The sequence below is a fragment of the Schistocerca cancellata genome, chromosome 5 (assembly GCF_023864275.1).
Source record: "Schistocerca cancellata isolate TAMUIC-IGC-003103 chromosome 5, iqSchCanc2.1, whole genome shotgun sequence".
In the NCBI taxonomy this organism is placed as follows: Eukaryota; Metazoa; Arthropoda; class Insecta; order Orthoptera; family Acrididae; genus Schistocerca; species Schistocerca cancellata.
The window spans coordinates 225,705,012-225,731,512 of NC_064630.1; the positions used below are offsets into that span (position 1 = coordinate 225,705,012).

Here is a 26,501-nt window from a genome sequence, read left to right on the forward strand (position 1 = left end):
GTGTGCTATTTGCTTCAAAAACACCCAGTGGGCAAATTCTTTGCATTTTACATGATAATTTGTCTTCAGTTATTGTGTCAATTGGATTTTATAAGTCGAAAATTGCAGATCTCCTTTCAGAATTCATTGAATGCTGGACCTTGGAATGTCCAGTAGTTATGAACATTAGTGAATAGATTTCACCACACTTACAGCAATATTATTACGCATGGTGGTGATATTTTCCACAGAATGGCTAACATGAAGATTCCCTGGGGTTTTAATGTCCTCAACTGAACCGATTTTCTCAAATTTAGGAGGCATACTCAACACAGTCGACTCATTCGGTGCATTACGTTGACAAAAGATTCCACGAAGTAGTTTGCAAACAGTCTCTGCATAATATACACCATGTGTGTAATAAGTTTTTATAATGGCAATGAGCTGCTGCATCATGAAGCACCCCATAGTAACTACAAAGAAAACAGAAGCAAATTGTGCCAAGTTCAGTGCTGCCAACTTACTAGAACAGAAATTGCAGCTGTTTCAAAAGTCACATTCCTTATGGGGCACTCTTTACTGTGTGTAAAGTAAACAGTACTCTAGAGAAAACAACAGTATTTATTGTAATATTCAATACAGCTGCCAGATAAATTTTTTTAGAGTTCAGCTGATTGCATCACATCCTATCAGGTGTTTTATAGATCAGAGGGTTGAGCTTATGATTGTTGGTGCACCATAAACTGTAGATCGTAGATGAGGATCACGAACCCATGAGAGTCAGTCACCACATACAAGTACACTCCTAAAATATATAATTGTGCTATATACAGACCCATAGGCTGCCTACTGCCAGCCCCCCCCCTCTCTCTCTCTCTCTCTCTCTCTCTCTCTCACACACACACACACACACACACACACACACACACTCCTGAAGGAGGCAGGTCCTTCAAAAGGTACTATGCTTTACTCATGGATGTCATGGTTTCGAGTAAAATGTTCTAAGAATTTCGACATGATGTACAATATAGTATTTTATACAATACTTTTTATTATATGTTCCATCTTCTGGTTACATAAATAGTGATGTTACAACTTTTGTCTTCAATGGTTTGTTTAAAAAGCAATAGAATGGAGGAATAGTGAAATATTAGGAAACTAAATTACAAATAAAGCTAATTTCTACACAGAATTATATCTACTTGAATGCATTACTGAATAACTCTTCAACTGAATATGCCAGTTTAGATGCTCATAATGTGAATATATTTGTATTTTCATCATGTCAGAACAGGAAAGAATGTTAAGAGCAAGAGATGAGAGAGAGAGGGGGGGGGGGGGGGGGGGAGGAATCAGAGTGTATGATTTGAAATCCATTGGGACTAGTATCTGTTATTAACTGCATAACAGTATAAAGTTGGTAACTAGTAATCACACACTTTAAGATGGCGCATTTGTGGAGTGCACTGGGAGCAAAAGCTTTCTGTCGGCTCATAGCATAGTGACTGCTGGGCCAAGTCACACCTTCTCCTAGGGCAAAAGAAATGAATGTGTAATGAGTTAATGCTTCGCAGACGTGACATGAAAGTCAATGATGAACTGCTAGAGTGTTCAGGTACAGCCTCTTCACTCATTTGTCTCAGTAATAATAATAATAATAATAATAATAATAATAATACATTGCAGACCCATACACATTCCCTGATACACTTACACATGGATTAAGCGTGGAATATACCAAGGAGACTCATTAAGTCCTTTCTGTTCTGTCTTGCTCTGAACCCACTATCCAACATGCTAAATAATACAAATTACGGATATAATATTACTGGAACATACCCACACAAAATCACACATTTTCTATACATGGATGATCTAAAACTACTGGCAGCAACCAATCAACAACTCAGCCAATTACTAAAGATAACAGAAGTATTCAGCAATGATATAAATATGGCTTTTGGAACAGACAAATGTAAGAAAAATAGCATAGTCAAGGGAAAACACACTAAACAAGATGATTACATATTGAATAACCACAGTGACTCCATAGAAGCAATGGAAAAAACAGATGCCTATAAATATCTAGGATACAGACAAAAAATAGGAATAGATAATACAAATATTAAAGAAGAACTAAAAGAAAAATATAGACAAAGACTAACAAAAATACTGAAAACAGAATTGACAGCAAGAAACAAGACAGAAGCTATAAATACTTATGCTATACCAATATTGACCTACTCATTTGGAGTAGTGAAATGGAGTAACACAGACCTAGAAGCACTCAATACACTTACACGTTCACAATGCCACAAATATAGAATACATCACATACATTCAGCAACAGAAAGATTCACATTAAGCAGAAAGGAAGGAGGAAGGGGATTCATCGACATAAAAAACCTACATTATGGACAGGTAGACAATTTAAGAAAATTCTTTCTAGAATGAGCAGAAAATAGCAAAATACACAAAGCAATCACTCATATAAATACATCGGCTACACCACTGCAATTTCATAACCACTTCTACAACCCTTTAGATCACATAACATCAACAGATACGAAGAAAGTAAATTGGAAAAAGAAACACTACATGGCAAGCACCCGTATCATCTAACACAGCCACACATCGATCAAGACGCATCCAACACATGGCTAAGAAAAGGCAATATATACAGTGAGACGGAAGGATTCATGATTGCAATACAGGATCAAACAATAAACACCAGATATTACAGCAAGCATATTATTAAAGATCCCAACACCACAACAGATAAATGCAGACTTTGCAAACAACAAATAGAAACAGTAGATCACATCACAAGTGGCTGTACAATACTAGCAAATACAGAATACCCCAGAAGACATGACAATGTAGCAAAAATAATACATCAACAGCTTGCCTTACAACATAAACTTATAAAACAACACGTTCCCACATACAAGTATGCACCACAAAATGTACTGGAGAATGATGAATACAAATTATATTGGAACAGAACCATTATAACAGATAAAACAACACCACATAACAAACCTGACATCATACTCACCAATAAAAAGAAGAAAGTAACACAACTAATCGAAATATCCATACCCAATACAACAAATATACAAAAGAAAACAGGAGAAAAAATTGAAAAATACATCCAACTGGCTGAGGAAGTCAAGGACATGTGGCATCAGGATAAAGTTGACATTATACCAATTATACTATCAACTACAGGAGTCATACCACACAGTATCCACCAGTACATCAATGCAATACAGCTACATCCAAACAGAAATCTGTAATTATTGATACATGTTAAATTACCCGAAAGTTCCTAAATGCAATATAACATATACCGTACAGTTAAAAGGAAGTGACGCTTGATCAAGGTCCGCGTCACTTTCCATTTTTAACCAGACTTAACGTCTGAGAAAGTAAAGAAAGAATAATAATAATAATAATAATAATAATAATAATACCACCCAATATGCACAACACCGCACATGAATCAACTCTATTTTCACAGTGGCTATTTTATCATTATGGGACACAATATTGTTATGCATCTAAGGTTAGCAATGAGAGTAAACATTCCATACTGGTCCGAAGTTAGCTGAATTTCAGCAACCAGTAAAGGAACTCTTTTAAAGTGTGTGATTAGTGTGTTACAGAATAAAGTTGGTATCTCTTAAATCTTATTTTATTTTAATTTATTTATACAATCACAAACTAGGTGCAGTCATGTACAAACATAATACTGGTAATAAATGAAAGTCCATATGCTTCTGTTGTCATTTCCTGTATGAGCCCATCCAGTGCATGTAGTAGTTCTCCATCGTGTAAGCCAGTTGTTCTGCCTTTATTCTTTATTAATATCCCTAAAATATCTAATATTAATTAATTTGTATAAAATGTACAACATTTTTCTTGTAATATTCAGCAGTTTAATTGACCTGTCACTACGGCACTTACTTAATATAAATAACTGTACATATTAGTAAATTCATGCTAAGCAGTTTCAGTTTTTTGTCATACAGAAGCTTAAACTAAAAATAGTACTACCAGGAGCTGTTAGTAAAATATTACTTTGATCAGAGACATAATTTTCTGAAGTAACCAAAAGATGTCAGTGGGCAGTGTGGCGACTGATACACTGTCCTTTTTCAGTATACAAATTGAAAAGTGTTTGTGCCAAAATGAAAACTGCGAAAATTGGAACAACATGAAGTATAGTAGAAAGTAAATACATTAAATGAGTAATATATCATAAATATGCAAATAACAAAGTATAATAGCTAAACAAACCTGTTATTTTGCATAGGCAAGATGCATCATTGAAACTGCAGTTAATATACTAGCTGAAAATTACAATATGTATTACGCCAATTGATGATGGGTGAAAGCCCAAAACACATATTGGCATAAATAAAAATATGTGAAAAGAGCCTTGTAACGATATGTGAAAAGAGCCTTGTAACGGTATTTCTTAAAAATCATATAATCCACAGCCATGGATCTCAACAAACAATAAAACGGAGAAATTATTCTTAAAGATCATCTTTTATCTCTCTCCTCCCTGTTTTATATTGTCTCTTTGTTGGGGTTCATTTTATGCTGCTTTACACTTGTCTAATAATAACTTCATTTAATAGTTATTTCATATTGGGTGTTTAGTGCAAAACTGCAGCCTCCAGCTACCAGTTTGCTACTTGCAAATCACACCTGCCGGCTTTGTCATCTGCTCTACTTTTAGTGTTTTTATGTAAAGATAATCTACACTCAGAACTAACAGAGACTAGCCACAGTTTATTCAACAAATTGAGATATGTTACAGAATGCTCCTTGGAGCTGTGCAAACTGTAAGAAACAATCCAACCACAGTCCAGTTCACATATTGTTAGAGTTCAGCCAGTTACTAACAGATTCCGAAAAGGAAACTAATGGTGTCCGAAGAGGAAACACCAATAAATAGGGTTTACAGAGAGAACAAAAACAGTAGACCAGTTGGCACAGAATGGCACTGTGACAGAATTAAAAGTGGCTCAGAGTGGCTCTGGACCAACTGACCCTGTTAGAGGATGCTCTTGTGACTAGCACCATTTGGGTAGTGGCACCTTGGTAGCCAACAATGTCACATTAGCTACTCAATTTCTATAGGCACATTGATGACAGGTGGCATCACTACATCCTGCTCCCCACCCACCCACCCACCCACCCACCCACCCTCCTCACAAGCAGCAATGCCAGGCATGAAGAAGCAGATGGTAAGTGTTTTAGTGGAGCGCCACCAGAAAGGGTGCCAGGTCGGTGTCAGGTGTCATGGTGGAAGGCCAAAATGGGACGGAGCTAGGTGGAAGTTGCATGAGCCACCTTGTGACCATAGGGTCTGTTGGGGGTAGAAAAGCAGGCAGCTGTTGAGCTGTGTGGTGGAGATGAAGCTGATTTTGGTAGTGCGGTATAAGCTTCTGGGCGGAGACCACGGCATACATATACATCATGGACTTGTAGCATGAGGAGATTATCCTGTGGATCCAAGTTGGGCAGCATCTGAGCTTGCAGGGCCACACAGGGGTACCCAGCCAGAAGCTTCAGCAATGATATGTGTTGGCAGTGGACACAGCAGAGGGTATGGTGAGAGTGATTGATCATGTAGCCAGCCAACTATAGAGGGCATTATGTGCAGGCTTGGACATCATTTCCTTTTGGAGGTGAGTCTTAAAAATTCGGACAAAGCATTCAGCATGACTGTTAGGAGGGTGGGTGAAGGAGCATGGCATAAGGATGTCGAATCCCTTTATGGCCACAAAACTGTTTGGAGTCATGGGAAGTGAACATTGTACAATTATATGATGCCAAAGTGCGTGTGGTGCCTTCAAGAGCAACAATTTTTTTTTTCTGCTGCAATTGTAGTGGCAGTAAGGACCTGGAACATGCAGAACTCACAAGGGAAATGAGAAAAGGAATGAATCACAACCAACTGCTTGGAGCCCAGAAACGGGCCAGCGAAATCTACATGGATACTCTCCCACAACTCCACAGCATCATGCCAAGGAGAGAGAACTGATGGTTAGGTACAGCTTGATGGTCCTGATATGTGGAATTGTCACGAGCAAGGTCCACAATGTTGCAGCCCGAAACGGGTCAGAACATGTACTGTCTGCCAATCTTTTCATCCAGGGTGTGCTGAAGGGGCAGTGTGCAGAGGTGCAGCACTCACGGCCAAAGAGGGGGAGGAATCAGAACACAGCAGTAGCCCTCATCAGAATCCCACAACAGAACCCCTTGGTTTAGGTGAAGTTGATTTTGCCATGGCCAGTAGGGCCATCTGTGTTGCAGCACAAAGTGAGTGAAGTGGCGTAATGTTTGATCATTATGATTGGTACCCATGATGTCATGTGATATTAAAGGGAAAGCTGGAATGGCTGTATCCTGATTACAGTTGAGCTGGAAATGCTCAAATTCACGTTGGTCAAAGGCTGGTCAGGTCACATGAGGACATGGGACAGCAGGACTGCCCAATAGGGGATAGAAAAATGAAAGTCGGACTAGTACAGCACCTAATGCTGGAGGTGTTGGGTGATTCTGTCTGGTAGCCAGTGCCTGGGTCCAAAGATGATGAACAAAAGTCGATGGTCTGTGACGAGATGAAATTTCTGTCCATAAAGGAATAATTTACATTTCTGGACCACATAGACAATAGTGAGGGCTTCCATTCTCCCACGTATGTTAAGAAAGGCTGCAGCAAAAAAATACCTCCACGGGTTGTATTCGAGTCCTCTAGCTGCCAGCCTCTGTAGTTGGACCTCTGTTTGTCCATCTTTTCAGAGATGGTTGTGGGACTCGGCTGTTCAATACAGGCTGTCAAATTAACCCTTTAACTGCTCTGGACGTGTTAATGCCCACACCTTTGTACCTGTACCTGTCCCTGTGTGCTCTGAACGTGTTTACGCACGCCACCAGTCCTTCTACCTGGTTCTTTGAACATTCAGAGTACCAGGTAGAAGGACTGGTGGTGCGCGTAAACACGTTCAGAGCACACAGGGACAGGTACAAAGGCACACACGTTAACATGTCCAGAGCAGTTAAAGGGGTAAACACCTGTCAGCCATCTAGTGTCCAAACTTATTTTATATAGCTACCAGTTTCGGCGATTTCCAACACCATCTTGATGCCTCTGACCAACATGTAGGAAGCTTCCACCTCGGTTCTGATCAAAACAAGGTCCAGCAATACTGGTATTTTTACAGTGATACATACAGCCATCATCTGATAGCAGAAATCTACTAATACCTGTATTGCTGGGCCCTGTTTTGATCAGAATTGAGGTGGAATCTTCCTATATGTCAGTCAGGGACCTGAAGACGGCATAATAAATTGCCGAAACTGGTAGCCAAATAAAATTAGTTTGGCAGCTAGACAGCTGAAAGTTGTTTAATTTGACATTATGGAGTTGGAGGTTGTGAAGCTGGTTTTCTGGAGATGCATCTGTATCCAACATATTGTCAAATATTGTGGCACTAAGGAACACCTTTTAAGTAATTCATGCATAAAACAGTGGAATCTGGCATGAGCTGATGACTTTCTAAAAGGTAACCAATTTTAACAGCAGAGGCTATATAATGTAATTGGATAGATAAAAAATGTCCTCACCAAATGGCAGCAGGAGAACTCACGTATAAAGGTATAGAAATTTGACAGGTTTCGGAGCCAGCTGCTCCTCCTCCTTGCAGGAGGATTGAAAGAGAAGTATAGATCAGTGAAGGAAAAGGACTGATGAGGTTTAGGAAATGGGGAACGTTTGGAGAAGTCACCCAGAACTCCAGGTCATGGGAGACTTACAGAACGGGATGAGAAGGAAAGAATGATTGCTGGTGACTGCACCAGATGACAGTTGAAGACCTAAGAGCTTAAATGTACAAGATAAGGTAATATGCAAGAGAGAGATTAATGAGAAAATATTATGCTCATGTTAACAAGATTGGAAAGCCAAGTGCATTGTATACTATGTGATCAAAAGTATCCAGACACCGCCAAAAACATATGTTTTTCGTATTAGGTGCATTGTGCTGCCACCTACTGCCAGGTTCTCCATATCAGCGACCTCAGTAATCATTAGACATCGTGAGAGAGCAGAGTGGGGCGCTCTGCAGAACTCACGGACTTCGAATGTGGTCAGGTGATTGAGTGTCACTTGTGTCATACGTCTGTATGTGAGATTTCCACACTCCTAAACATCCCTAGGTCAACTTTTTCTGATGTGATAGTGAAGTGGAAAAATGAAGGGACATGTACAGCACAAAAGCATACAGGTCGACTTTGTATGTTGACTGACAGAGACCGCTGACAGTTGAAGAGGGTCATAATGTGTAATAGGCAGACATCTATCGAGACCATTGCACAGGAATTCCAAACTGCCTCATGATCCACTGCAAGTACTAGGACAGTTAGGCAGAAGGTGACAAAACTTGGATTTCATCATAAGCCACACATCATGCTGGTAAATGCCAAACGATGCCTCGCTTGGTATAAAGAGTGTAAACATTGGACAATTAAACAGTGGAAAAACGCTGTGTGGGGTGACAAATCATAGTACACAATATGGCGATCCCATGGCAGGGCATCGGTATGGCAAATGCCCGGTGAACGTCACCTGCCAGCGTATGTAGTGGCAACAGTAAAATTCAGAGGTGGTGGTGGTACGGTGTGCTCATGTTTTTCATGGAGGGGCCTTGCACCCCTTGTTATTTTGCATGGCACAATCATAGCACAGGCCTACATTGATGTTTTAAACACCTTCTTGCTTCCTGCTGTTGAAGAGCAATTCGGGGATGGCGATTGCATCTTTCAACATGATTGAACACCTGTTCATAATGCACGGCCTGTGGCAGAGAGGTTACATGACAATAACATCCTTGTAATGGACTGGCCTCCACAGAGTTCTGACCTAAATCCTATAGAACACCTTTGGGATGTTTTGGAACGCAGATTTCATGACAGGCCTCATTGACCGATATCGATACCTCATCTCAGTGCAGCGCTCCATAAAGCATGAAGAATGGGCTGCCATTCCCCAAGAAACCTTCCAGCACCTGACTGAATGTATGCTTGTGAGAGTGGAAGCTGTCATCAAGGGTAAGGGTGAGCCAACACCATATTGAATTCCAGCATTACTGATGGAGGGTGTCACAAACTTGTTTGTCTTTTCAGCTGGGTGTCCAGGTACTTTTGATCATATAGTGTATGTGGTAGATGTGGGTGGAATTGACAGGTCAGGAAATTAAAAATATAGAAAACTAAAAGGGAGTGAAGCAAGGAATAGTTTCTGAGAAAAAATGCTGATACCGAAGAAGTTAACATATATTAAGGCGACATGGGTAGCAAGAACCATGGGTTATGTAACATCTATTCCCACCTCTGTTTTGAGGAACTGGTGGCCGGGTGGAAGAATCCAAATGGCACATGTGCTGAAACAGACACTGAGTTCACAGCTTTCATGTTGTAGAGCATGCTCTGCAACAGGGTATTGTGTTGCCAGTATACATGTTTGGCGCCAGTATACACCCTTGCCTATGCCAGTTCATCCTAGATGATAACTTGGTGGTAGTCATGACAGTGTAAAAAGGCCAATCATTGTCAACTAACAGCTGGTACACAACATGTTGTTCCACAGGTGGCTCTCCCTTTCATAGTGTATGTTTTGACAGTTGCACGGGTGATATAGATGATGGTAGGAGGGTGCATAGGGCAAGTCATGCAGTGGAGATGGTCACAGGGTTAGAAGCCATAGGGTAAGAAATTGGATGCAGAAGGAGCATAGGTGCTGACAAGGATACTGTTGAGATTGGGATGGCGGCAAAAAGCTATTATAGGTGTGGTGGGCAAAATGTCTGACACAGTGGACCTCATTTCAGGGTGTTATTTTAGAAAGTAAAGCCTCATTAAAGTAGCTGATCAGAAAATTCAAGAAAAAAGGTACAAATAGAAATTCTCTGCATACTGTGACCATAAGGCAAAATCATTAAATGAATCTAAATATCAATAAATGTGTGCACAAATCTATCTCTAGCAATGTAAACAAGACAATAATTACCTTTACTGAGCTTAGCTATTGCAGAAGGGGAAAATCATGAAACAACCAAAACCAAGACACAATGCACAATTGAAACAATTAAGTGATATCTCATGCATTAGGTGCCAAAAGTGAGCCTATTGGCACCAAACAGTTAATACAAGTGACGCTAGTTCACAGTGCCATGCAGATGTGGGACTTTCATATCCCTGTGAACTTGGTGAGGTAAATTTCTATTAGGTACACAGATGTTCCACTGATCACGAAAGGATGAAGTTCCACATAAAACAGCAACAAGTGAAGTGATCAAACTTGATCAGAGATAAGTACATATCACAGTCCGTAAGAATGTCAGTCCAGTAATTGCCGAAGGTGAGTATACATTCAGTATTCATAAAGCACTGAGTCCTGGGAAGATTGGAGGTAGCTGCTAGGCAGTGTGACGGTGCGGCATAGTCTTGGTCGGAACCTTCCTACAGATGGGCCATCAAAGGCAGCTGGCATGAGTAGCCTAGAACTGAGCTGTGACTGCAACTGCCTGCTGGAGGTTTGAGCCATGACGTAAGTATGCAGCAGGTGGAGGAATATTCGTGGGTGCTTGATGCCCACATGACTCAAGGACGCAAGCTAGTTCATTCGATAGCACCACATTGCTGCTTCATGCTTGCCTATGAACAATGAAGGTGGTCCCTGCTACATGTAGCAGTGTACTAGCAAGCCACTTAAACTGTCTCCAAGGAGAGGAGCCCCTGCATATCAAGGGCAGCCAGCAGGGCACAGACGTTGTGCTGGCAGTAGGAGTGGCCAACAAAAGGCCAGATGCTAGTCAAAGGATTTGAGATGTGGTATGACAGAAGGATGCTGAAAATTAACTAGACTGTGCAATAATGAATTAGGAGATTCTCTACAGAATCAGTCAGGAAAAGGAGTGCATGGAATGCACTGACTGGAAAGAGGGACAGGATGAGAAGACATGTTTTAAGACATCAGGGAATAACCTCCATGGTACCAGAGGCAGCTCTACAGAACATAAACAAGTGCGACTCGGAAATGCTAAGATAAAGAGGTTCGCACAGGATGAAGTAGTCGTGGCAGAATAATACAGCGCTTTATGATCATCACCCAACTTCAACAAAAAGCATAGCATGATGTTGGGTCATTATGTTCAGTTCTATTTTTCTGTTTATAGAAGTCGGGTGATGACCAGGAAGTATTGTACTCATCTGTACATGGATGTTACTCTGAAACATATTCTTTTGATTGGATATGTATCTCTTTGATTTTTAACTGGCTGTTATATATTTTGTTGTTAATGTTTACTGTTCTTGTGCTGTTAAAACTAAGGTAATGGCTTTCATAAGAAAGGAACCAGCCAGATCAACAATCAGTATATATGGTAAAATGTTGAAGGTAATGTCTCATTTCCAGTACACATACATATGAAGACAAGGGTGTAACAAATAATATGAGGGCAACAACAAGAATCTTCAAAGGTAAAGAGAAGAAAGAGATGGAAATGAAATTTTATAAAGTAATGGCTGTTCGCACCTTACTGAAAAGAACAGAATGTTGGCTCTGACAAAGAAATAAATAAAGAAAGAAAGGTCTTAGGTAATTGGAAACAGTAGAAATAAAGGTCCACCCATTTGTTAGAGGAAGCTATATGAAATAAAAATGAATGCAAGGAGCATGTTCTGAGCATGTCAGAAACAAAGGTCCCAAAGCACACCTTACATTATGAATCTTTCAGGAGACAATCAGTGGGAATACCAAGGACAAGATGGGGAAACTGAAACAGGTGCATTTTATGCTAACCTGGGAAGGTGGATGAAGAAGAAAATAAAACTATATTAAGTCTGAGAAACTTGAGTTTCACCAAGCATATAAAATGTTCAAATAATTTACAGGCAAGAATGCAGCTGGCTGATTCTTTCACAACCACCGATTATTTTTTTTTTTTTTTTTTTTTTTTTTTTTTTTTTTTTTTTTTTTTTAGTGGTGCACACACTATCATTTATAAGACACAAATGCAATGTGAGAGCATTGTGCAAGGAAATTTAAAACCTCAGTATGCGAGATGTATGCAGAAAGGACTTTGAGTGAGGGCGTATAGTGGGCATGCGGGAGGCCGGGTGGACGTACCGCCGAATTGCTCAACACGTGGGGCGTGAGGTCTCCACAGTACATCGATGTTGTCGCCAGTGGTCGGCGGAAGGTGCACGTGCCCGTCGACCTGGGACCGGACCGCAGCGACGCACGGATGCACGCCAAGACCGTAGGATCCTACGCAGTGCCGTAGGGGACCGCACCGCCACTTCGCAGCAAATTAGGGACACTGTTGCTCCTGGGGTATCGGTGAGGACCATTCGCAACCGTCTCCATGAAGCTGGGCTACAGCCCCGCACACCGTTAGGCCGTCTTCCGCTCACGCCCCAACATCGTGCAGCCCGCCTCCAGTGGTGTCGCGACAGGCGTGAATGGAGGGACGAATGGAGACGTGTCGTCTTCAGCGATGAGAGTCGCTTCTGCCTTGGTGCCAATGATGGTCGCATGCGTGTTTGGCATCGTCTCACGCGGTCTGCACGTCCAGCACGAACGCTGGTCCAACTGAGGCGCCAGGTGGAAATGGCATGGCAAGCCGTTCCACAGGACTACATCCAGCATCTCTACGATCATCTCCATGGGAGAATAGCAGCCTGCATTGCTGCGAAAGGTGGATATACACTGTACTAGTGCCGACATTGTGCATGCTCTGTTGCCTGTGTCTATGTGCCTGTGGTTCTGTCAGTGTGATCATGTGATGTATCTGACCCCAGGAATGTGTCAATAAAGTTTCCCCTTCCTGGGACAATGAATTCACGGTGTTCTTATTTCAATTTCCAGGAGTGTATTTATGGGGTCACTTGCTAATTTAATCTTAACTGCTTCCATAATAACACTATCCCAATAGTGAAATATGCATGCCAGAATTTCTGTGTTGTTAAATTTCATAGGATGACCAATGCCAAGGCAATGTTTTGCAGTAACAGATTTGCTCAGCTTTTTAAGTCTGGTTTTTATGTTCAACATACCAGTCCCTCACCTCCCCCTCCCCCTCTCTCACCCCTCCCCCTCTCCCCCCTCTCCCTCTCTCCCTCCTCTCCCCCCTGCCCCCTTCCCCGTTCCCCCCTTCTCGTCCCCTTATGATTTGACCAGTGTATCACAGTATCACATACCACCTCAGGGGATATGGTAGGCAACTGCCTTACACAAGCTATATTATCCATTAGTTACACATCCCAAAAGGGCTCTAATCTTAAATGGTGGTTGGAAAATGCATGTAACATAGTGTTTCCACAGAATATGACCATTACTGTCAGAAATGCTACTTACTGTAATGCATCACTTTTCTTCCCCAGTACGGGTTTTGTTATTTTAAATTTATTCATGAGAGTAAAAATGGTATTGAAGAAAGGGTACATAACATTGAGGATCAGAAAAGAAAACGTGTAAGCTAGTCATAAAACTGAAAATAAGAATTGGTTTTCTTAGTCTTTTCCTAGGAATTTACTTTCTCATGCAAGAATTAGCTTCAGGCAAAGCAGTTGTCTCTAATATCAAAATATCAAGTTCAGTCAAGGAGGCTGCTTGAATTTAAATGCTTTACCACATTGTGTAAGGAAAAAAGGCCATAGACTTTGGTGCCACCTCATTGTTTCTGCCACTCACCTGATTCACTGTTGGTGAGTAGTGGAATGCATAACTAATCTGTCTTTCACTGTAACTGTTCTGGCAAAAAGTGACTTTGAGGTGGGCTAACTCATCTGACAGGGTCTGAGATGATGTGGGCCCTATGGACCAGAGTGTGAAAGCTGTGGCCTGAAAATACAAATCAGTGCGAGGTGGCTTCCTGTAAACAGCACATCTGAACATATTATTAGCCTCCCTCTTGACCAACACCTTAAGGAAGGGAAAGCAGCTATCCTTTCCCACCTCAATACGAGACAAATTTTCGAGTGGAGTGAATTTTGAAAAGCTGTTTAAATTCTCATTTCCATGAGGCCAAACAACAAAAGTATCATCTGCATTTCTGAAAAAGCACCTTGGTTTGCAAAGCTGCCGACTTCAGGGTACATTTCTCAAAATCTTCCATAAACAGATAGGTAATAATAGATAACAAAGGGCTACCCCTTGCAACTTCATTTGTCTGTCCATAGAACCTGTCATTGAATGAAAAGTAAATGGAAGTCAACACATGTTAAAATAGGTTAATCAATTCAGCACAAAACCTAACTCCAATTAACTGTAATGAGTCAGACAGAAGAACATGAGTGAAGATAGAAACCACATAAAAACTGACTTTAATATTATAGTCACTCAAACACAGTCCCTTTAATCAACATAAGTGATCTGCTGAGTTCTTAATGTGATGTGCACACTAAACTATTAGTGGACTCAACAGAGTAGCAATGTATTTTGTTATACGGTAGCACCTTTGCTACTGACAGTAGGTGTAAGAGGAATCCCTTCCTTGTGAATCTTCAGAAGACCATACAATCTAGACACTCCCAACTCTTTTTGTCCAGTCGGCATTGAGTATGTGATATACTGGCTCAGACAGGAAACACACCATCTTTTTATTTATTTTATTTATCCATTTAGATTTTTTTGCGTGGGGTCATCGATATGACAGCATTTGCAAATGTCAATTACATACAGAGCTTACAATTAGTATTATAGGTAGCAATTACAATGATCCAACAATGGAAACTCCATGTTAGAATATTGACAAAGTTAGGAAAAAATGATTGCATTAAAAATGACACATTAAATTGCAGGCAAACACAATTAAGACACTTCCACATTAACTTTCGGCCACAGCCTTCATCAGGGGGGGGGGGGGGGGGGGGGAGACTCATAAGCACACATTCATTCACATAAACAACTATGGACCTTGCCATTGGTGGGTAGGCTTGCGTGCCTCAGTGATACAGATAGCCGTACCGTAGGTGCAACCACATCGGAGGAGTCTCTGTTGAGAGGCCAGACAAACATGTGTTTCCTGAAGAGGGGTAGCAGCCTTTTCAGTAGTTGCAGGGGCAACAGTCTGACTGATGATTGACTGATCTGGCCTTGTAACACTAACCAAAATGGCCTTGCTGTGCTGATACTGTGAATGGCTGCAAGCAAGGGAGAAACTACAGCTGTAATTTTTCCTGAGGGTATTTAGCTTTACTTTTTGGTTAAATGACTATGGCGTCCTCTTGTGTAAAATATTCTGGAGGTAAAATAGTCCCCACTCGGATCTCCGGGTGGAGACTACACAGGAGGTCGTCGTTATCAGGAGAAAGAAAACTGGCATTCTACGGATCGGAGTGTGGAATGTCACATCCCTTAATCGGGCAGGTCGGTTAGAAAATTTAAAAATGGAAATGGATCGGTTGAAGTTAGATATAGTGGGAATTAGTGAAGTTCAAAGGCAGGAGGAACAAGACTTCTGGTCAGGTGAATACAGTGTTATAAATACAAAATCAAATAGGGGTCATGCTGGAGTTGGTTTAAAAATGAATAAAAAATCTTATAAATGCTTGAGTATCAGTGCAAAGTTTAAATCTGTTGACAACATGGATAAAACTGCATTGTCCCAAGCTTTCTCCATGAGATTTATCACAGAACATCAAGATGTAAAGCTGCGAAATGTTGAAACATAGCTGAGTGCCAGGCAGTTATGGAATGAAATTCATATTCAAACTAGGACCAAGAAGCTCTATCCAGGCAAACTTCAAATGAAGCCTAAAATAATTTATTGGACACAAAATCCAACTGTTGGTGAGTGAAAAAGATCCTTTTACGAACAGTAGCCGAGCTAGCGCATTGGTTGAATTTGATGAGCAGCAGGAAAATTAATATAATATTAAATCAGCCGAGAAGGGCTGCTTTGTGCTCACTCAAGGTGGATCCTGATATTATTATCTTGCCTGTAGGCAAGAGCAGTGCTGTATGGCAGTGTTGGACAAGCAAGATTACATTCAAATGATGCAGTGTTTACTATTTGATCCAAAGTATTGCAGTCTTTGTGCTGACTTGACAAAATGGGTTGATAGGAAGACTTGACTGTCTCCTGAAGGAAAGTTTCTTGTCGCAAGAGGCTATCAAGAATCTTAACCTTGTAGCACATTGTCAGTAACATTGTTGCACTGAGACACCATGTAGCAAAATACCTTGCTACTCTGTTGAACCCACTAATAGTTTGCTGTGTATCACATTAACAACTCCGCATATTTCTTATATCAATTAGAGGGTCTGAATTTGAGTTTACTGTGATATTTATGTAAGTTTTGATGTGGTCTCTATCTTCGTTCATGTTCCTCTGTCAATTTATTATATTTAATTGAGGTTAGGTTTGATGTTGAATTGAATAACCTATTTTGACATGCATTGCCTTTCATTTACTTTTTATCTAGTGATCCGTTCTATCAACAGATAGGTGATATTGCAACAGGGAGCCCTTTTTCACCTCTTTTTGCCAATTTGCTTATGGAAGATATCAAGGAATCTTCATCTCAGACTTTGAAAGTTTTTCAGCTGAGTTAGTCCACATCGAAGTCACCTTTTGCCAGAATGGTTATAATGAAAGACAGATCATAAGTGTGGGCTGTCAACCAACTGTGAACTGCTGTAAGAAAATGAAATGCCTCCAACCGTCCTTATGATCTACATCTACATCTACATGCGTACTCCGCAAGCCACCCAACGGTGTGTGGCGGAGGGTACCTTGAGTACCTCTATCAGTTCTCCCTTCTATTCCGGTCTCGTATTGTTCGTGGAAAGAAGGATTGTCGGTATGATTCTGTGTGGGCTCTAATCTCTCTTGATTTTATCCTCATGGTCTCTTCGCGAGATATACGTAGGAGGGAGCAGTATACTGCTTGACTCTTCGGTGAAGGTATGTTCTTGAAACTTCAACAAAAGCCCGTACCGAACTACTGAGCGTCTCTCCTGCAGAGTCTTTCACTGGAGTTTATCTATCATCTCCGTAACGCTTTTGCGATTACTAAATGATTCTGTAACAAAGTGCGCTGCTCTCCGTTGGATCTTCTCTATCTCTTCTATCAACCCTATCTGGTATGGATCCCACACTGCTGAGCAGTATTCAAGCAGTGGGCGAACATGCGTACTGTAACCTACTTCCTTTGTTTTTGGATTGCATTTCCTTAGGATTCTTCCAATGAATCTCTGTCTGGCATCTGTTTTACCAACGATCAACTTTATATGATCATTCCATTTTAAATCACTCCTAATGCGTACTCCCAGATAATTTATGGAATTAACTGCTTCCAGTTGCTGACCTGCTATTTTGTAGCTAAATGATAAGGGATGTATCTTTCTATGTATTCGCAGCACATTACACTTGTCTATATTGCGATTCAATTGCCTTTCCCTGCACCATGCGTAAATTCGCTGTAGATCCTCCTGCATTTCAGTACAATTTTCCATTGTTACAACCTCTCGATATACCACAGCATCATCCGCAAATAGCCTCAGTGAACTTCCGATGTCATCCACAAGGTCATTTATGTATATTGTGAATAGCAACGATCCTACGACACTCCCCTGCAGCACACCTGAAATCACTCTTACTTCGGAAGACTCCTCACCATTGAGAATGACATGCTGCGTCCTGTTATCTAGGAACTCGTCAATCCAATCACACAATTGGTCTGATAGTCCATATGCTCTTACTTTGTTCATTAAGCGACTGTGAGGAACTGTATCGAACGCCTTGCGGAAGTCAAGAAACACGGCATCTACCTGTGAACCCGTGTCTATGGCCCTCTGAGTCTCGTGGACGAATAGCGCGAGCTGGGTTTCACACGACCGTCCTGATTCCTACAGAATAGATTTCTAGTCTCCAGAAAAGTCATTATACTCGAACATAATAAGTGTTCCAAAATTCTACAACTGATCGACGTTAGAGGTATAGGTCTGTAGTTCTGCACATCTGTTCGACGTCCCTTCTTGAAAATGGGGATGACCTGTGCCCTTTTCCAATCCTTTGGAACGCTACGCTCTTCTAGAGACCTATGGTACACCACTGCAAGAAGGGGGGCAAGTTCCTTCGCGTACTCTGTGTAAAATCGAGCTGGTATCCCATCAGGTCCAGCGGCCTTGCCTCGTTTGAACGATTTTAATTGTTTCTCTATCCCTCTGTCGTCTATTTCGATATCTACGATTTTGTCATCTGTGCGACAATCTAGAGAAGGAACTACAGTGCAGTCTTCCTCTGTGAAACAGCTTTGGAAAAAGACATTTAGTATTTCGGCCTTTAGTCTGTCATCCTCTGTTTCAGTACCATTTTGGTCACAGTGTGTCTGGACATTTTGTTTTGATCCACCTACCGCTTTGACATAAGACCAAAATTTCTTAGGATTTTCTGCCAAGTCAGTACATAGAACTTTACTTTCGAATTCATTGAACGCCTCTCGCATAGCCCTCCTCACACTACATTTCGCTTTGCATAATTTTTGTTTGTCTGCAAGGCTTTGGCTATGTTTATGTTTGCTGTGAAGTTCCCTTTGCTTCCGCAGCAGTTTTCTAACTCGGTTGTTGTACCACGGTGGCTCTTTTCCATTTCTTACCATCTTGCTTGGCACATACCCATCTAACGCATATTGTACGATGGTTTTGAACTTTGTCCACTGATCCTCAACACTATCTGTACTTGAGACAAAACTTTTGCGTTGAGCTGTCAGGTGCTCTGTAATCTGCTTTTTGTCACTTTTGCTAAACAGAAAAATCTTCCTACCTTTTTTAATATTTCTATTTATGGCTGAAATCATCGATGCAGTAACCACTTTATGATCGCTGATTCCCTGTTCTGCTTTAACTGTTTCAAATAGTTCAGGTCTGTTTGTCACCAGAAGGTCTAATATGTTATCGCCACGAGTTGGTTCTCTGTTTAACTGCTCAAGGTAGTTTTCAGATAAAGCATTTAAAAAAATTTCACTGGATTCTTTGTCCCTGCCACCTGTTATGAACGTTCGAGTCTCCCAGTCTATATCCGGCAAATTAAAATCTCCACCCAGAACTATAACATGGTGGGGAAATCTACTCGAAATATTTTCCAAATTATCCTTCAGGTGCTCAGCCACGACAACTGCTGAGCCAGGGGGCCTACAGAGACATCCAATTACCGTGTCTGAGCCTGCTTTAACCGTGACCTTCACCCAAATTATTTCATATTTAGGATCTCCATCAATTTCCTTCGATACTACTGCACTTCTTAACGCTATAAACATGCCTCCCCCTTCACTGTCCTGCCTGTCTCTGTGGTATATATTCCAATCTGAGTTTAGGATTTCATTACTGTTTACGTCTGGTTTGAGCCAACTTTCTGTCCCTAGTACTATATGGGCATTGTGACCATTTATTAATGAGAGCAGTTCTGGGACCTTTCTATAGACACTCCTGCAGTTTACTATTAGCACATTAATATTGTTATTCCCTGTTGCATTTTGCCTACTCCTACCTTGCCGCATCTCAGGAGGCGTCTTGTCGGACCTAGGGAGGGAATTCTCTAACCTAAAAAACCCACATTTCCACTCCACACGTACTCCGCTACCCTTGTAGCCACTTCCAGCGTGTAGTGCATGCCTGACCTATTCAGGGGGACCCTACATTTCTCCACCTGATAGCGGAGGTCAAGAAATTTGCACCCCAGATCTCCGCAGAATCGTCTGAGCCTCTGGTTTAAGCCTCCTACTCAGCTCCAAACCAGAGGACCGCGATCGGTTCTGGGAACGATAATACATAGAGATTCTGGCATACACTTCCTGCTATTAGGATGGTGCTATTAAGGAAGCAGTTGAGATTAAATTATCAAATGACTGTATAAATATAGTCAGAGGTTTCTGCTTAAATTCTACATGGAATCCTGCTCTTTGCTTAGTGAAACAGCAAAAGGAGAGAGCAAATGCGACTTGTTCACCAGTTGGTAATTAATATTCACTATCGATAACTTCTGACATTCGTCATCTTTGGTTGTGAGAAGGCAATAGTAATTATGGTTTATGCATTGTGTTTCTGTGAAAGCCCTGCATACCAAGGTTTTAAATTTCCTTACACAACAATCTCAGGTTTGCATTTGTACCTTGAAAATATCTGGGTCGAAGAAGTCACCCAACTGCATTTTTGTAAATTGTTTAATGCAACAAGTCTTATTAAATATTGTCTTTTCTTCCTGTTTTGCTATGTTTAACCATGCTTACATGTAAAATAGTGACAGGAAATCTGCTTTTCATGTTCCAGGAAGCAAAAATTTGTAAAGCTGAAGTATCTGAAGGAATTATGCAGCCATCACTGGAACTTCAAAATTTCTCATGCAGTGGTTTGCCAGATAAACAGGTAAATGCTTTGAAACATAATTTTGTTAATTGCTTTGGAATTAATAATAATATCTAGGTTTAAAATACAGAGTTTTCGTAAACTATGCTAGTATTGAATGATCACACAATAAGCAGGTGAAAGATGATGATAACTAGGATCCACTTGTAATTAAAATTTATCTTACATGCCTGTTTGGTGTCTGATGTTCCTATGTAAATACTGTAATTTAGATACTGTCTGCACATCTGTTTAAATGTGTTTTTGTATTTCTTTAAATGATCCAGTGTACAGTCACGGGACTCAACCATTAACATGGATAATAAACTTCAGTCTGTGACATTGATTTTTCTGCCTGTTTTGTATTTACATGACTGTGACCCTACATTATGGCAATCTGCCAGAACTTTCCTTACTGTATTTACAAAATTTATTTTGCAAACAAGGGAAACTCCAGCATTGATGATATAAATTTGAAACCATTTATTATTATTATTATTATTATTATTATTATTGCATATCGATTTCTATCACAGAGTGATCACCTTAAGTGCAAGACCAAGCCCACTGAACTCATATACTCGTGCACAAAATATAACTTCAGATTTAGATGTTTATAGTGAAGAACATGCTAACCGGAAGGTAAGATCCAAACTTGGGGGGGTGGGGGGTTCAAATTCATACAAACAGTCCTGGATTTCGCCTTGTTAGCAATATTTGTTGTGTGGTTGTGGTGCACTAACTTCCTAATGGAATGTGGCATACTTTTTATTGTACAGTCTATTGAGTTTTCTCCCAGTTCAATTCAGCCAAGAAGAATGAATGCTTGTATGCTGTTGTGCAACTCATTATTAGCCTAATTTTATCCCAGAATCTGTATGAGATCAGTATGTAGGTGACTAAAGAATATTCATTGTTTCTATTGTGAACAGCATGTTTTGGAGTTTTATTTATGAGATACATTGTCTCTTTCTTAGTGTTGGCCACTTACAATTTTTGAACATTTACAATTTTTGAACATTTATGTTACAGTCTCTCACCAGTCAAATAATTTTGTGTTTATTTGAACTGCACTTCTTTTATACTCTCAGTGTCTCCTGTTAATTTGACATGATATGGGTCACATACTGTCTTGAGCAGCATTTAGGTATGGGGTGTACTGGAGTTTTGTTTGCAATCAGTTTTTTGTCGCACATGCCTCTTAAAAAATTTTATTCCTGCAGCAAATCTAGTTAGATATCTCAGGACATTCTAAGGCATTTGCTGTGGTACTGAATCAAAAGTTTTTTGAAAGCCCAGAAACACCAAATGACTACTGACAGTCTTTGGTGTAGAGTGAGAGTTAGATCTTGCAGATTTGTATAGTTGGAACCTGTGGTTTTACCACTTTCCCGTCTTTTTTTCCATGGCACATCTTTTGAGTGGTGTGGCTCTCAATTTTTTACTAATCATCTGCCTGCAGGTCAGTATTAGCACTTTCATAATTTAAATATCAGCAGTTGTTACACAACTTTCGTACACATAGTGTGTAACCTTATTTTGGCTTTGAACATACTTTTCTCCAGCACCTGTGCATTGTGCTATCTTTCTTTTTCCTTGCATTTTTACTAAAACTCTCAATGCTAGAATTCAGGTTTTTGTGCAATACAAAGGACTGACCCTTTTGATTAAACCATTTCCTGTTTTAGACAAATTCTAGTTAATTACTTTCTTTTATGTATCTGTTTAATTTTTAACTACGCGCCTATCGTTGGATTTCTCGTTGCCAAAGTCAATGTTGATGCGGTTATTGTATCCCCATAGAAACAAGTTCATTTATTGTTGTTATTATTTTATTATATATTTTATGTCCTTCATTGGACCACTCTAATTGACTATACAGAGGTTTATACAAGGAGTTGTAGTTATTCAGTTAAGTTCATTAATATTGAAGTTAAGATAATTTTCACATAGTGTCGAATAATACTGTTTGGAGGAAATAAGAAGCTCCATTTATTCACCAAGATTGACTTACACATATGTGATCATCAAGACAACACTTGAACAAATGCAAAATTATATTCATTTTAAAATGATGTACATGGACATTCATTATTAGATTTGGCTGGCCAAAAGCTTATTTGTGACAGTCTTTTTCTTGTGCTTATCTGTGACTCAGCGTCTCTGCTATAAGGTGAGTGGCAACCCTTTCATAACATTTAAAAGAAGAATTATGCTTCGGATATCTAGGCTGAAGGGAAGGCAGAGCATTTTGCTTGGAATGGGTGGCAGCTGTGAAAGTGCAGTTGCTGTTGCTTATTTGTCAGTTTTATTTGAACTGAGATAGAAATGTTAGCTTAAATGAGATGGAAGTCAGTGTCAAGGATGGTAGCTTTGAATCTGAAAAAAGACCAAGTTTTCTTTGAGCTGGAAAAATAAGATAAGCTGTTGCAGGAAATGGAGAAGTTGTTCTTCACTACAAGTCCGGACAACAAAGTTGTCGTTGATAAATCTGTACCACCCCAAGGAACCCAGCTTCTAGGTGGTGAGAAATTCCTCTTCCATGCAGCCAATGAAAAGTGAGACATAGGATGGGGCCATCCTGGTTCAGGTGATGGTCCCACTTATTTATTTGTAAGTTTTTTCCTCAAATGTGAAGTAGTTATGGGTAAGAACAAAGTTGGCTAGGATGATACTAAATGAGATTTTAGGGATACTTTCATGCGGGTGTTGATAGATTTAGTGTTCTATGGCTGAGAGGCAGTGTGTATGTGGAATCTGGCATAGAGTGAGGTCAAATCAGCAGTAATAAGGGGATTCTAGGCAGTGCCAGCCTGTTTGATGCCGTCCAAATCTTGCCGAATTTCTTTTTTGCCTTACTTCTGGATGGTTCTTAGGAACTTTAAAGAACTGTAAAACGATCGTACACAACTCAGTAGAAATTAACTTTACCCTCATTCATATTTATTGTTTTGAAACACTGCAAATGATCAGCTTGCTTGTCATGAACTATTTAAATTTAACATCACAGATATGTAAGTTACGTAGGCTGCCATTAGCCTAGCAAAAATTTGTAAGTGACATCACAAACAAACATGTTATTTTGAATAGAAATTTATGGATTCACTCCCAGATGCAGACTAAGTGAGACGGAACATTACATTATGATTATTAAACACTGACTGACTTACATAAGTAGTAACTGTGTTAGTTGAATGTTAAACACTGACTAACTGTGACTATGTGTACGATGCCTTACAAAGACATGCATAAAACAGAAATGACAAAATGGGAAAATATAAGACCATTACATTTTAGGCATTAACATTAAACACAAGAAAAAATTTAACTATAATTTGTATAATCATAAAACTGAAAAATAATAGGTATCATTTTATGAAGTGGAAGTTTTAATGTGCACGGACATTTCGAAAGACCACGAAAAATTTTGTGGAAAGTTAAATTTTATTATTTGAGTAGGTAACAAACTAATATAAGTAGTTAACAAACTAATGTTATTTTAAGAAATTTATACATTTTGCAATCAGAAACATCATGGCCACAAAACTACAGTAGTGGAATTTGCACAGTATTGCTTTTGAAGGTTCAAACATTCTGTTATGTTATTATTTTGAATACAATTAGTTTTTGAAATATTAAGTTTTCAGAAAAAGTAAAATGTTTGTTTGAAACAGGAGAATGGGGGTTTCCAAAGAACTAAGTCACTATTGAACCAGTTAATTTTTAGCAGGCTGAATTTTGAAGTGCACAAGGTTGACAGGTATTGTAAATTATCAATATACCATCAAAGAAATGTATCTTTGAAAACTGATTACAGCATACTGTTGTCATCAGGAATTGCAAACTACACTGCCTGAAAAAAAAAAAAAAAGTAAAACACGCAAAAGACATCATTGAATGTCGTTATAACTTTGTACCTAAGCAGACAATTGGCTTGTACATAAATAATAAGAGTTGAAATTCTGTGGGTTTGGTAGAGTGGCTACCAGAGTGCATTAGTGTTAATGTTTAACATTGTTACCAGGTCCAGTAAAGTATATACAAGGGGTCATGAAAAGCATCAGATGTCGAGGGATCACTGTGAAGAACACGGAGATGCTTTGTATGAGGGCAAGGCAGCATTATAAAGTGTCTGACAGAGTTTTGAAGGGACCCCATTATGGGTTTCCATTTTGGTGGCTGGTCAAATCGTGCAATATCCAGATTTGTGTGGCATTTGGGTGTGACAGTGTCCCAATGTTGGACTGCATGGGAATGTGAGACAAGGCATATTCATAGTTGAGGTTCCAGTCAGCTGCATCTGACCACCACAGTGGAGGATGATAATTTTGTGCACCAAGCATATCATAACCTTCCACATCTTTACCTGGTGTCTGAGAACAAGTAGTGGATTCCCTGCATCATTCTGCGTTATCACACACTATTGGTTGAACGCTAACATAGCCATACTACGGAACTGCTGTCCTATGCGTGAGCTACCATTGACACTGCAACACAAGCAGTTGGATCTGTAATGGTGCCATGACTGGGAAGTGTAGAATGCAGATGAATGGCATTGTATTTAAGAGTGAAGCGTGGTTCTGCGCTGCCCTGCATGAACATTGTGTGAGAGTGTGGTGACAACCTCAGGTGGGGTTCTTTTCTTCAGGTACTTTTGAGAGGTACAGCGTTGTTATCCTGGTATCATGGTGTGGGGAACAATCAGGTATGACTTCGAGTTTGGCTGATATTGAGGAAACTCTTATTGTACAATGGTATGTCATGGACATCCTACATCTTCATCTGTCACCTTTCGTGCGACACTGTCGTGCTATCTTTCATGGGCATCCTGCATCCTCATCAATATGTGACACTGTCGTGGTGCTATTTTTCAGTAGGACAATGCTCATCTACAGTGGTACATGTCTCTATCAACTGTCTGCTTGATGTTTGACATTAAGGCATTCCTGTGGTCAGCAACAGCCCCAGATCTGTTCCCGATAGAACATATGAGGAACCAGCTTGGACATCAACTGTGTCTCAGTGCTAGTGACCAGGATATCAAGCGCCAGTTCATGCAGTTTTGAGCTGGTGTGCATGAGGAGAGGATGCAACACCTTTGTGAGAATCTTCCTAATCGAATCAGTGCAAGCATCGTGGCCAGAGGGGGTACAATGTCATACTGTAAGTTTTTTGTAAGTTTGAACCTATTTTGAAATCACTAAAATGAAATCTTTTCCTCTCATCATAAAAGGAGGTTGTAAGACTCATAAAAGAAGGTTGTATACATGGAAGAATCCTGGAGATACTAGAAGATATCAGATAGATGATATAGTGGTAAGACAGAGATTTAGGAACCAGATTTTAAATTGTAAGACATTTCCAAGGGCAGATGCGGACTCTGACCACAATCTATTGGTTATGAACTGTAGATTAAAACTGAAGAAACTGCAAAAAGGTGGGAATTTAAAGAGATGGGACCTGGATAAACTGACTAAACCAGAGGTTGTACAGAGTTTCAGGGATAACCTAAGGGAACAATTGACAGGAATTGGGGAAAGAAATACAGTAGAAGAAGAATGGGTAGCTGTGAGGGATGAAGTAGTGAAGGCAGCAGAGGATCAAGTAGGTAAAAAGATAAGGGCTAGTAGAAATCCTTGGGTAACAGAAGAAATATTGAATTTAATTGATGAAAGGAGAAAATATAAAAATGCAGTAAATGAAGCAGGCAAAAAGGAATACAAACATCTCAAAAATGAGATCGACAAGAAGTACAAAATAGCTAAGCAGGGATGGCTAGAGGATAAATGTAAGGATGTAGAGGCACACATCACTAGGGGTAAGATAGATACTGCCTACAGGAAAATTAAAGAGACCTTTGGAGAAAAGAGAACCACTTGCATGAATATCAAGAGCTCAGATGGAAACCCAGTTCTAAGCAAATAAGGGAAACCAGAAAGGTGGAAGGATTATATAGAGGGTCTATACAGGGGCGATGTTCTTGAGGACAATATTATGGAAATGGACGAGGATGTAGATGAAGATGAAATGGGAGATACGATACTGCGCAAAGAGTTTGACAGAACACTGAAAGACCTGAGTTGAAACAAGGCCC

General features: G+C 40.1%; 1 protein-coding gene across 2 annotated transcripts in view; it reads left to right on the forward strand.

The window, feature by feature from the left end:
* LOC126187817 (uncharacterized) overlaps window positions 1-26,501 on the forward strand; it is a 256,419-nt gene that overhangs the window by 57,203 nt on the left and 172,715 nt on the right. For both annotated transcript variants that reach the window (XM_049929105.1, XM_049929104.1), the window contains exon 10: window positions 20,333-20,428. In XM_049929105.1, the coding sequence (XP_049785062.1) occupies window positions 20,333-20,428 (96 nt within the window). The remainder of the gene's footprint in view (window positions 1-20,332; window positions 20,429-26,501) is intronic.